Source organism: Zootoca vivipara, chromosome 3 (assembly GCF_965207765.1).
Source record: "Zootoca vivipara chromosome 3, rZooViv2.hap1.1, whole genome shotgun sequence".
NCBI classification, from domain to species: Eukaryota; Metazoa; Chordata; class Lepidosauria; order Squamata; family Lacertidae; genus Zootoca; species Zootoca vivipara.
The window spans coordinates 68264824-68279214 of record NC_142586.1 but is presented as its reverse complement, the minus strand read 5'-3'; the positions used below and the strand labels follow the sequence as shown (position 1 = coordinate 68279214).

Sequence of the window (14391 nt, the reverse complement as noted above, 5' to 3'; positions counted from 1 at the left end):
CCCTCCAAAATTATGCAGCCTTGGAACAAATGTTAAATACTGTAGGTTTAAATGTTTTCCACGCATTCACATTTTTGCAAAGTTGTAGCAGAATTTTCAAGCCCACTTGTATAGTTATGGAGGACTGTCTAATACTGATGGACTAGCATATTATGAAGCTCTGCATTTTGAATTCCTTTTTCAAAATAACAACTAAATTTGAAAATATCATTACCCTACACTGCAGATGTCACAGTCTAAAAGAAATCAGAAGGGATATGCTATGTATATATGGTTGAACTTGAATATTATGAATATAGAATGATGGCCATGTGAAGAAAATGAAGATGCAAACATCAATAATCGCAATTAAATAGCTCACAGCTTTATTAAATAGAATGTGGAGTGATACATGAACTATTCAGGATAGCATGTAAGAGGTGTGACTCTAACTTTGTTGTATTACCAGGGAGACTGGCATGGACAGACTAGGGAAGATGTCCCCCTGGCAAAATCAGTTCACCCTTTAGCTAATCAACATTTCCCTTGTAGGTTCATCATTTGAGACAACTTTAATCTCCAATGGTTGAACTGCTGCAGTTGGCATGCCATTTCTTACAATTTAAATATCATTTTATACCTTTCTTTATGAAGTAAAAAAAAAACCCTCCACTTTCCCAGTAACAAAAAATTTCTCTCTGCTCCACTAAGAAACTATTTTATGTAAGATTGTAGTAATTTAATTATTATAAAAATGCCAGCGTTAAGAATTTAATTTACATAAGGATTTAAGTAGAGATAACCCTGTCAAAGCCTAGCTTCATTTTGACTTGTGGGAGCAAGAGAGGAGTTACAACAAGCCTGCAAAACCATACCCACTTATCTGGGAGTAAGCCCCATTCAGCTTAATGTGACTTACCACTGAATGCATAGGATTGTGGTGTTAATGTATTAAGGTAAAAAAGGTAAAGGTAAAGGACCCTGTATGATTAAAGTCCAGTCAAAGGCGACTATGGGGTTGCAGCGCTTATCTCTCTTTCAGGCCGAGGGAGTTGGCGTTTGTCCACAGACAGCTTTCCGGGTCATGTGGCCACCATGACTAAACCGCTTCTGGCGCAACGGGACACCATGATGGAAACCAGAGCACATGGAAACACCGTTTACCTTCCCGCCACAGCGCTACCTATTTATCTACTTGCACTGACATGCCTTCAAGCTGCTAGGTTGGCAGGAGCTGGGACAGAGAGCAATGGGAGCTCACCCCATCATAGGGATTCAAACCGCCAACCTTCTGATCGGCAAGCCCAAGAGGCTCAGTGGTTCAGACCACAGCGCCACCCGCGTCCCATTGTTAATGTATTACTCAACATAATTATACATTACTGTGGCAATTCAAAGCCTTATTTATGCCTTGTAATGTGTTTTGTAAAAAATAATAATCACCAGATGTTCCACTTAGGGCCATATGAGAACATTAACAGAGAGGAACAGCTTGAGTGCATAACCTTTCACAAGGCTATTTAGTACCAAACCTTCCAGTTCTTAACAGGCCAAAGGAAAAAAATTAACTTCTCCCCATATTTCATTATTTGTTGCTGTAAGTCACTGACCAAAAGCAGTTTCTCTTGTATATATACTCTAAGTGTTCCGGATCATTTAAGATTGTTCCTTTTCCTTGAGTAATGGTTTTGACATCTAATGGATAAAGAGACAAAAACCAACCAGAGCAGATTTTTTTTGTTGTTGTTGTTGGATAGCTTGAAGGAATCTGTCGCTCTCTAAGATGCCGAATACTGTAAAAAATAATGATGCTACCTTCTCTCGATAAACAGAATTTTACACAGGAGAATGTGTCTGTGTTTTGCAATATACAATCTCATTAAAAACGTAAAACATTACAATAGTGTTAGTGGTGGTGCTGAGAATCTTTTTAATGAAAACAATTTTATGAAGGCTCACTTTCCCTCAAGGAAATCATAGAGTATATAGACAATGCCAGATCAAATTATTTTTTCTTCAAATGTCCATATTATGGTTCTATGTGATTCGGAAGAATCCTCACAATACAATGAGTTACTATGACTTTATTGAATTGTATTAATTGTTTTGAGGAATTTGTTGCTATTTGCTTTATGATACTGTGTTTGCTATTATAGTGACTGCAATGTTTGTTGGGTTTTTTTTTAATGCTATTGTGATTATTATTTTACCCAGGGTGCAGAGTACATGGATTTTCCCTACCGCAAAATTTATCCTCAGTCCAGTATACCTGAAGGAGCGTCTCCACCTCCATCATTCTGCCCGGACACTGAGGTCCAGCACCGAGGGCCTTCTGGCGGTTCCCTCGTTGCGAGAAGCCAAGTTGCAGGGAACTAGGCAGAAGGCCTTCTCGGTGGTGGCGCCTACCCTGTGGAACGCCCTCCCAACAGATGTCAAAGAGGAAAACAACTACCAGACTTTTAGAAGACATTAATAGATTATTGTGTTTTATTCTTCTGTTGGAAGCCGCCAGAGTGGCTGGGGAGACCCGGCCAGATGGGCGGGGTATAAATAATAAATTATTATTATTATTATTATTATTATTATTATTATTATTATTATTATCATCATCATCATCATCACAATAACCTTGTGGTGTTAAGAGATGGCTAATGAGCTTCATAAAGTCCTGGACTAACACAGGACATCCTATTATGTAGTATTGAATCAATATGGAATCAATACAATTATCATCACCGAACTATGCATTGATACTAAAAATTGTTTTCAAAACAACACCCTGCAAGTCCTGGAGTAACATTTTCATTTGAAATATTGCCACTGATGGAACAAAACTATGGCTACACACCAATTTGGCTAATTGTTTGCTTGCTTCTATTTATTCTGCTCCATATTTCCTTTCAGTCTCTATGACCATGTGTTTCTCCAATCCAAATTTTTCCCCTGCTAATTTGATCTCCAGTTGTTCTTAACACCTGAATTTTGTTCCTTCTGTTCCTTGTTTCTATAGTAGACTTTTCCTCAAGATTATCCAAGATTATTATTTTGTTTCTATTTCGGCAATTGTTAGAGGAACTGGGATTTAATTAACCCTTCAGACATGCTTGTGCAGAAGCATTAGTTTAATATACTTGTGACAGTAGCTTCATATAGTAGCTATGCTTGATGGGAAATGATAACAGGAAATTCTGCTTCTTACAACACTAAGAATTGCTGAAGTGACTTTTTTTCTAAGCTACAGAATCCAATTTAGACATGGTAATTGCAAATGCACTTTTTCAGCTATTGAATGTCAATGCTCCAGTATTTCACAACCTTTGATAAAAGAGATGGTTACTTCAAGATAAGTCATCTAGGTCAAATTTGTTTTTATATATATATATAAAAACACCATTGATTTTAATGGAGCCTGAATTCCTTAATAGGGAATCGATTAAGAACCAAGGGTTGCAATCCAATCAAAGTTAAGCACTTTAAGTCACACCAGTTTCTAGTGCCAGCTTTGAGGGGGTCCTGGGCAAGTAGCCCTAATGCACCACATTAGTGCTCCCTGCAATCTTACCAAGCAGCATTAGAGGCTTATATTTGCTGGTAGCAGCACTGAAAAAAAGCAAAGCTAAAACAATTTTTTATGGCTCAGCACTGAACTGGGTGGTGCAGCCGCCAGGAGTCTGATGGCGGTGATCAGAGGACAACATAACATGAAGCAGGTAAGCAGGAGCTCACTGAACCAGGTGGCATAGCACCAGGGCCTCTAGAATCAGAGTTGGAACCATCACAGTGGTCTGCTGGACTTTAGGAACCAAATGCCTCCCAGGCTCCCACATAACCTCACCAGTCCAGCAGCACAAGGAAGCACCAGGTGGGACACTAGGGAAGGTAGGAGGAATGTCCATCAATGGGCCAGAGAATGGCCTTTGAAGAGACCTGAGTTCTCCAAAAGTGAGCAGAACCTAGAAGAGATGGAATGGAGGCAGAGGCTCAAAAGTCCTCATTTCACTTGCTCACCAGGAGGTCTCCTTGGTGCTGCAACAACCAATTTGCCTTGTTATGTGGGGTCATTTGCAGGAAAATAACAATTCTGATCTCCTGGACAGACATCAACCCTTCCAAATGGTTTAAAAAACAACAACAATTTTTCAGGCACAATTGGGGAGGAAGAGTTTGGTCACTCAACAGTGATGTCATAGGCACCCATTTAATAGTTCTAGCATGCAACCACTTTCCACATGAAACTAATGTGCTCAATCTTAGGACACACTAGCTAGGAAAAATATGATGCGAGTATTGGGGAAATGCAATACTCCTACAACATGTGAAGGAAAGATATTAGGATACCCATGAACATATGGCAACTGTGAATTTAAAGTATGCAGGGATTGTCCAAACAATTAGGTTATATGGGCAGTATAATTCGAGGTTTCTGTAAATCCCTCAGTAGGGAACAGAACCCCAATACATACACATTGTAGAGTCTAGGGGTAACAGATCTGACATGTGGAACCAATTGTGTGTTGTTCTCCATCACCACCCAAGGTTTCCCTGTTACAGGTCCTTTTGTCTTTCAAATGACAGTACAATTTCTTTGTTCATACAAATATGAACACTTGGCTTCATTTAGCTGAATGGAGGCAGTGCAAAAGGGCTTCAAACAGGGGGTGGGATAAATGAACCATGAAGGGAGCGACTTTTTTTGGCATTTAGAGCAGCAAAGTAGCTTCTGCTGGCCCTTCCTGTGTGAAACAACTTTTATCTGGAAAAGCTCAAAGGCACAGAGAGCTGGATTTCAAGAAATTCCCAGATCAATCTAGATTCTGTTAGAAATGCATCTTGTCTTGATTTAAACAGTTAAGATAAAGTAAAATATCCACCTCCCTAGACAGTACATTTACAAACTGTTAACATTTGCACTCTGTAATCTATATATTTTAACCTTTCTTGATATATCAGTCCCTGCGGGCCATCCCCTGAATTTCTTCCCTGTTCTTGTGCTGTTTTCATGTGTTCTAAAAATACTTTTACAAGGCATTTTGAAAGGCCAAAAAGGCAGTGGAGTCTTACAAAATGTGAAACAATGTGAGTCGATTACATGAAGCCTAAAACACATTTGGGTGTAGTTTAATTGTATTATCAAGTTTTAACTGCAAGAGCTGAATTAATTCTTTGTTATTCCTTTCTTGTTTATCTTCATTCCATAACTACACTCTCAACCACCCTCACTCAAACAACCTTCCAATGGGAATCAGCTGCTTTATAGCTACTGGAGGCTGGCTCAGATACTTGCCCAGAAGGGGTGAAGCTCTTTTGTTCTATCAGTTTTTTCTCAGACTGCCCTTGGTGGTGGGGGGGGGGTGGGACACCCAATTATTGTTCCCTACTTATGAGGTGGAAGAATATGGGAGTCTCCCTGCGTTCAGCCTTGGTACGAGAAGAGCAAAATGGGGTGAGGGGGAGAAAGATGAAAATACTCAGATAGTCATCAGCTTCAACTGACAGCAGAAGAATATTTTGCAGCATTTGTACATTTGACAAGCACTCTGGAAATTGTTATTATCTGTGAATATAGGGAGCTGAAAGAGAGGGATATTTGAGAGATTTCCAAAGGAGACTTACCTAGTAGTACTATGTCAGCAGATTATTTGGATTAGATAAAAATTGGACAAAGTTCACAAATATTTCAAGGTCGTAGGAGCGTGTGGTGGAGTCTGGAGTAGAGCGGCATCGCTGCTGCTTACCTAGACAGAGCTGGGGGCAGGGAAGCAGTGAGGTCAGCGCCACACAGTTGCACCAATGCAACTGCTTCTGCCAATCTTATGCTTGTAGTAGTGTACAAACACTACCCTGATCTCATCACCACCCCTTTGCAGTCCCGTTCATGTAAGCAGCAGTGTGGAGAGCTCTGCCACACCATACATGCCCTACTGTTCTCACTGAGTTCTCATCTCAACACTTACACTTCTTGGTTTAATTAACTCTCATTCTCCATTAGATCTGAATTGGAAAACTATGATTGGAACAAGCCAGGATCTTAAACCATGGTTTCTTCTGATCTTAATAACTACGGTATAGTTTCAGGGATCATGTGTAACAGGAAACTATGGTTAATTAACCCAGGAAGTGCTGAACTGCAGTCCACCTTTAAGAGAGAGGGGAAGGAGTGATGCAAACATGAACCATATGAGAACCAAGTCTCATACATATCTGTTTAATATATACAGCCAAACCAGGCCATTATCATTTTGATGTGAAAAGACATGATGTTAGGAATAAAGATGACTAATGTGCTCAAAAATAGCAAAGAAAATGAAGATAAAGCCATTAAAAACTTTTTTGTTACTTTTCCACCTTTCTTTTCTGAGTGCTTTTCATAAGATGGTTGGATGGGGACCAGAAGAAAAAGAGAAATCCGGTAATTTAATTTATTATTTACTAAGAGCAGCGTTAAGAGTCAGAGAATTCAGACAGCACAATTTTATGGGATTCAGGTACCAAATGTGTGATTGAAGGCAAAAGGCTTCTGGTCTTCTATCTCACAATTGACTCAGATTTGGCATCATCCGCTTGGCAGCCTGTCATGCTTTATTGCTTAATTAGTAACTTGTCAAAAAGCTTGAATATATACCTTCAATGTTAGCTTTCCTCCATATGCACACTTACTTTTTATTGGGATAATGAGCTGAGGAATGACAGGAAGGATCTTGTTCCCTCCATGCTCCAGCATGTCATGGATGCCTTGCCGAGCAAAAAACTCATAGGGAAATTGCATTTCACATAGACCATCGAAAAACAATGGCAGATAGTGATGATAGTCCAGCTTCTCTATCTCCACCTGAAAGTGCACAAAGGGGGGGGGGGAGAGAGAAATCTAAATTAAGCCTACATGATGTCCAGGTGAACCAAAAGACTCATGGCACAGTTTTATTGAGCAATACAAAATTTAGTGTCCACTAGAATATGGCAATATGCCAAGTGTAATGTTTGCAGAATGATGGATTCCTTAGTTCCTGCCCAGTAGAACAAAAGCAATGATGTTTAGAAATTTGTTTTTTACATTCTTATTTCTGAATATTATTTGATATGATTGATCCAGAGAAAAAGGCACTGCATCAGTATGGAGGTATCCTTCTAATGAAAAATAAAGTTGAGTCTAACAAGTAACTGACAGAGGATGAGATGGTTGGACAGTGTTCTCGAAGCTACGAACATGAGTCTGACCAAACTGCGGGAGGCAGTGGAAGACAGGAGTGCCTGGCGTGCTCTGGTCCATAGGGTCACGAAGAGTCGGACACGACTAAACGACTAAACAACAAACAACAAGTCTGACACAACTGAAAGGTCAAATCAGTTATAACTATAAGAATATCCATGATATGACCACAACAACTGAAGATTCAACCAGAGATATTTAGATGCTTACTTTGATAACTCTTAAAGTACACATCTGAATTTCTGATCTTGTATCTCTGGGAAGTTATCAGATAAATAAATTAGCTGAAAACATAATGATTAGAATAATACAGGTTTAGGCTGGACTCTTAACCCCATTTACATGGGAACAAGCCCTAATGACTTCAATAGGACCTATTTCTGAATAGACATGATTAGGATTATGCATTCAGCAACTGTAGTCAGGATGCATTTTCTGTGCAACATTCTGCAACATGGAATTGGATATAATGTCTAGACCAATGCCAATCCTTCATTTTGAAAGGATAAATGCAAATATTGAGAATAAACCATGTATTTTATTGAAGTTGACATTTAAATTATGAGATAAGTCATTCACTGAAGTAACAAAAAACCCTGCATTCTTCCATTTTTCCCAGCATCTTGCAGAACACATTTTTAATAATGTTGACATCTAAGAATGCTCCCTCTAGATTAATAGTTTCAATGCGAGAGAACCAAGTCCATCAAACACAACTTTGAAGTCAAGTTTAATTTGGCTTTATTTCATTACAACAGACTATATTGCTTCAGAACTATTATCAAATTCAAATTATTGTCTATTGTTTTCATTAATATACAGAGTAATCCCATGGAAGTAAGGGGGAGGGAGAATCCTTGGCAGAGCTACTACCATTTCTTAAGCCTATTGACTCAATATGGCAAGAATAAGAAATGGGATAGCTTTCCCCTTTTTATTTCCCCTGTATCAAAACCCACCCACCCAATGACACCAATGGGAGGGAAATTACCTCAGCTCCAGAGTTCTTGGCCTTTAGGGAGGGTGTCAAGGAAATAAGGGTTGGGGGGGGTCATTAATATTTATTTATTTTATTTATAGATTTATATATAATTATTTTATTATATATAATTTTACACTAAGATGAAGAAAAATTGAAAAAAGCCAGTGTGGAATAATGGTTAGAGTTGTTGAACTAAGACTTAGAAGAGCAGGGTTCGAATCCCCACTCATCCATGAAGCTCACTGGGTGACCTTGAGCCAGTCATCATCTCTTAGCCTAACCGACCTCACAAGGTTGCAGATGTGAAGATGAAATGGGGAAGAACCATGTGTGCCACCTTGAGATCCTTGGAAGATAAAGGTGGCATATAAAGAAAAGAAAAGAAAAGAAATGTACAGAGTTAAATCATGATTACAAAGCATCATGGCATAGCTGAGGAAAGGAAACCAAAATGTGACAAGGTGGTTGTTTTTTTATACTGAGTGCATACCCCTAGCATACCCCTGTCCCCCGTGCAACAGAAAACCGTGAATGGTACTTCTATGCTTCAAGCTTTCCATGGTGGTACTGAAGGCACCTCCAAGGATGTTTGGGCCATTTCAGAAGCAGAGCTCATCTCATCCAGCTGAATGGCAGCAACATTCTAAGGCAGGCTTCCCCAAACTATGGTACGCGGGCTGGATGTGGCCCGCAAGGCTCATCTATGGGGCCCCAGCAGCCCGTTCGTACCGGAGCGGCACGGCTGCCCACTTCCGGGTGGCTGGAGCATCGGAAACAGCTTGTGCCACATGCGCAAGCATAATTTCCGGCGCACTTCTGGGTTGGGGGAGCGTTGGAAATAGCTTGTGCGCGTGGAGGAGGCCCATGTGCATGCGCACAAGCTATTTCCGGAAATCGCATGTGTATGGGCGTGCGCTCCTGCGCGCTCCCCCGCCCTCCAGCCCGCCGCGCCATCGGCACGGCCGGCACCGGCCCAAAGCCGGGTAAGTTGGGGGGGCCCTGTTCTAAGGACTCTTCAGCTGACTGCCGCCATAGTTGGTCAATAATTCTCCTGGTTTGACCAGCACTAAACTAGCTAGCTTTTTCATGAGAAATGGCCAATCTTGGATTAGATTTGCAAAACCTCTTTGAGAGTTGTCTTTCCAAGAAACAGCTGTCCCCAACGTTTGTTGCGACTAGCAACTGGTACCACTTTGGTAACGGTTTAAATGATATTGGATTTCTTGAAGAATCTGCTGGGCGGGTGTGAAGCCAACTGTTCTTTATCTCACAGTGTTTAATGTCCTCCCACAACATGGAATCCAGAAATATTTTAGCATTAAATTCCACAGTGTGAAACCCTTTACTTTTGTGTTTATTATTTAGCCTTGAAAAGTGTCTATTAAGCAAACATGCCAAGATAAATAGGATTTTTTGTTAACACCCACAACATGCTTCTACATTTTTCAGTTCCTCCCACAAAAGCTATTCTGAATCAAAACTAAAAAAATCCTTGGATGCACTTAACTGTATCTGCTGAAACACTGCTAACAGCTGTCTGTATACATTCCCTCTCATAAAGAGAACAAAAGTTACTACAAACTATGCATATAACAAATGTATAAACCACAAAGCCAAACAGTAAGCAGAAGATCAGCAATTGCCCTTTCTCTGAATTTTCTCACCATCATTTATTTCCAAATTAAGTTTTCCTGTGCTTCTGGAGTTATGGCCAAAATAACACCACCCACCCACAAGACAGAGGTAGCAGCAGGCTCAGGAGCCTCTGATTTAGCTGGAAGAGCTATAGAAGAATTTGTGTAAATTTCATTTGTTGTGATTTTAAATGTGTAAATTTTAATATTTATTATAAAGTGAACTTCAGTACGTTTTGTATCCTCAGGGTAGCTTCCAGGGTCATTCTTCCAAGTACATACATATCACTGGAATGAATCATTCATGCAACTTCCTGATAGTTTCTTGGCTATTTGTCATTGATGGAATTGTCTCCAATCCAATTGCATGAATGACCCATTTGTTTTTACATGAGTGCACACATGGGAATTGCTCTAGGATGCAAATGCCACATCAAACTTCACTTTTTATATTGGTATCATAGGAGAAATTGCATTATTAACCCTTAGCACCTCAACTTTTTAAAACAATAACAACAAATATTTCTACTCAGTAAATACCAGAAAAGAGAATGCAAGCCACTTTGTGCTAGAATCAATGATATGTCATAGGACCTAGAAATATACAGAGAGAAATATGCAGCTCAGGACCACAAAGGCATGGTCTCTAGGTGTATAAAGATGTTATAGAGGTGTATATACCCTAAGCAATTATTTATAAAATTACTTTGCTCTCCTGGCAGAGATCCTAATGTGATGATATTGAAAAGCATGACTTGTATTTTCCTTTACTCATATGTGAGTGCTAATGTACATATGTCAAAGTGAGAATTCACAGTAGGGGAAAAATCCCACTCTTTTCTGCTGGTTTCCATTTCTTTTTCAGTATCTCCCTAAAGATCTCCCTGAGGAGTCCCTTAAAAGCTAGCCATAGAGCATGGTTTACATGAAAGAGAGAGACATGCAGACTCTTGTTAAGCAACAACAGAAAAGGGCCACGGTCAATGAAGGTCTACAAATAACATACTTTGTGGCAGACGAGGAACTGAAATCCAGCACATATTTTGAAGGCAAATTCTGGAACTGCCAGCCACTCACGCCCAGCTGCAAATCTCAGAACAAACCATTAATGGGCCAATCATTTGAGTCCACAATACCAACCAGCCCAATGTAATTGTGATCCAATGTTCACCCAACACCAAGTACAAAACAGAAAGTCTGGACTATGGGGGTGGGGAGAAATCAGACTGCTCATACTATGCAGCAGCACCCAAACCGCACAGCTCAGCTACTGACATATTGAGAGAAGAGATATACAGATGCCTTTGTAATCTTCTAGGGGGGAAATAAAAGCTTATGACATGCTGATTTGTCTCCCGCAGAGAGATCAGAACCTCAGGCCCATAATTCAGTACTGAAGAGGTCCTCTTTGGAGTCTTAACTTAATGGAACTCTACATAGAAGATTTTTCCAAGTTTAACCCCAGGCTATGTATGGCCTCCTGAGAGAAAGGTTAGTTAAAGCCTCACATACAGTATTTGAGATGGAGAAGCAAGTGATTCAGCAGCAAACCAAGCCATACAGCAAGTAAACTTTGGAGATGAGCTCATTCCATTAATCAGTGTAGCTTGCTACTTAAATTTATTTAAAAACCATATTTAAAATCTTACAATCTTCCTGATTTTCACCTACAAAGTGTAAGAAAAACAACAAGCTGACAGATATCCATGAAGAGAGCACACTACCACCAGCAAGAAGAGGAAGAGAACTGACTGATAAGCAGCCAGCTATTTCCCGGTTATTGTAAAGAAAATTAATAGCCTTCTTATGGAACCTTAAGATCTGTATTGTTATTTGAGTTGGGGATCAATCCTACACCCATAATGTTGATGGCTTGGAGCAGGGTGGTGGTAAGATGAAACATGGACCCCTCTGCTGGTGAAGAGGAGCACTACTGAAAGGTGGGGCTCTACCGTGATAGAAGGCCCCTAAATGGGGCTTTTGGGGAGATGAACCATTGCCAGCTGTGGGGTCCAGTCTAGCAAAAACTCAATGAAACTCCTCCCTCGCATTCCACCCTGACCAGTAGGAATCAGCAAGGTTTCAGATGCAGTGGTGGCTCTGCAGCTCTAATTGTTTCCTGCCCAGGATTAGGATTACTCTGCCCTTCTGCCTTGGTCAAAGATATAGAATCACAGAGTGAAAGCATAATTATATCCCCAGCGGCCATACATAAAGTATGTCATGCATAAAGAGTGAATGAGGGGTTAGCAAAATTGTGAAAAGAAAAGGGAGGCTACAGGAATTAAATGTAGCCTTGACCTCAGTGATCCCGACCAATCTGTCAGAAAAAGAGGCCATGATAGCTATGTTCTACTCCACTACCAGAGGCCTCTAAATACCAGTTGCTGGGGAGAGTGGTGCTGTACTCAGGTCCTGCTTGTGGGCTTTCCATAGGCAATTGGTGGGCCACCATGTTAACAGAATGCTAGAGCAGGTGGGCCTTTGGCCTGATTCAGCAGGGCTTTTCTTATGTTCTTTTGCCACCATCCGACAGAAGCAGGTCTAGGTCAGGTCAGTGCTACCATGATGGGTGGGATAAATGTATTAAAACAAAAAATAAATAAAGCCAGCCACTTAATTATTGTATGTTTTCTAGTTTGCAAATTTGGAGAAAAATGTTATAAAGCGCCTAAAGGTCATACTTTGTCCGCTTCATTATTAAAAGAGAAACCAAATTAGTCCACCAAAGTTTCTTTATCAAAACATACTTGTTTTCAGTTATAACTCCATTTCCCTCTAGATTTGTACTGATTTTAATATTTGTTGTACAGTAGTTTATTTCCAAGTATGGAAATATTGGTAGTAGATTTGTGTTGCATCAAATCTTCCTGAAGCCTCTATATGTAATTATTTTTCAGTTTTGTGGGATGGTGTCAGTATTCCATGAATTCCCCACTATTCTAGGTTGTGAGATTTTTCAAGCTAACAGCTTCAGGATCACAGGGTAAATGATTTAATGTCCTGTTTACAGAATATCAAGTACAGTATTCTGTGACATGTTCCCCCCAGCACCTCCTGACAAGGAAACATTGTTTTGGAGTATATCTGAGCAAACAGTGAACATTTATATTATATTCTTAAAAGTTGCCATTTATCCTACAATCAGATTTCCCCGTTCTACCAGCACTTTAATAGGAGCTAATGGGGAATTCTCAAAATATATACATTTGAATCAAATAGAACACTAACCAATGATTTTCTTCCACCCAACCTGCTGCCAGCAGAAGCAGCAGTCCTATTCCACACAGTGTCATGGGTTGGATGGTGAAAACACAGATTTACAAATCAGACAAAAATATCCTATTGCCTGGAGCTGTGTATTAATTCAGATAGCCTTCTTAGATTGATTTAAAGTAGTAAACTACTGTACTATTTAATTTCTCTTCCCCCTTCCAACCCTCGAGGGCTAAAACTTGTTTAAACATCAACTACAGAGCAAATAAATTAGAAGCTATTTCAAATGTTGTAGCTTTTACATGTTAGTTTATTGCTTACAAAGCCCATCTGCCTGTCGTTTTAAATACATATAGCTGTATTTCTCTCCTGTCAACTAGTAGTACAGGTTGTACTTGGGTTCAATCTCAATTTAAGGAGTACAGTATATTAAATTGTATGAGTTGGATGCAGAGTTGGGCTGCTTCCATCCATGGAGGGGAATGAAACCCAGCAAAGGCTCCCAGTGTAGGAAGAGAGGAAGGTCAAAGGGGAAGAGGTCTGCCTCAGTGGGAGAGATAGGAAGCAGGGCTCATTTAATCAGCTTTGCTGGAGGCCCAGTGCCATTGGGCATCTCTTGCCACTGAACTGTGCCAGCTGGCCGTTTTAGGACCAACTGTTTAGAAATTGGAGCCAGAGTTTTGATATTGATATTCCTCTTCCCTCCCTGTCCCTTTTCCTTTGTGCATCATGTTTTTTTCCATGCCTTTTTGTTTTGATTGTATGTAAGCCCCTCTAGGAGACTTTTGGGCTGACCAGCAGGGTACAAGAACTCAAAATAAAGAGTCTTGTCAATATTTGACTTTTAAGGCATATCAAGAGTTCTTTTTGGAAATGAACACTGTATTTTATTTTATTTTTTAGAAAAGATGGTATAGAGTCAATCCTGTGTTTAAAATGCAACATTTACTTATGGAATCCATAGCTTAGTGTTTCTAATAATTTGAAATATTTCAAATATCTGGAAAATATAACAAGTGAAAATTCACCTTAGTATCTCCTCCATCAAGGAAGCAGAAACAAAATTATACTTTTGCTTTCCAAACTAGGTCAAAGACTTGAAGAATTATAATCTATTTCTGTTAACAGTGTATCTTCTATGTAAAGAATAATCAGAGCTCATTATCTTTAACTGCAATCATTCACTGAGTTATGCACTTAAATCCCACTGAAACATGGCTGTGGGTTTGGTGCTCTAAATACATGACTTTTTAATAGAGTTTCCTTCATTGGAGATTTTTAGGCAGAGGTTGAATGGCCATCTGACATGGATGTTTTAGTTGAGATTCCTGCATTGCAAGGGATTGGATTAGATGAACACCAGGGTCACTTCC

The 14391-nt window shown here is 39.8% G+C and overlaps 1 protein-coding gene across 3 annotated transcripts in view; it reads right to left on the bottom strand.

Moving 5' to 3' along the window:
* The window catches only part of PACRG (parkin coregulated), a 213942-nt gene that overhangs the window by 103422 nt on the left and 96129 nt on the right, over positions 1 to 14391 (bottom strand). For all 3 annotated transcript variants that reach the window (XM_088666304.1, XM_035108596.3, XM_060272802.2), the window contains exon 3: positions 6637 to 6808. In XM_088666304.1, coding sequence (XP_088522430.1) covers positions 6637 to 6808 — 172 coding nt within the window. The remainder of the gene's footprint in view (positions 1 to 6636; positions 6809 to 14391) is intronic.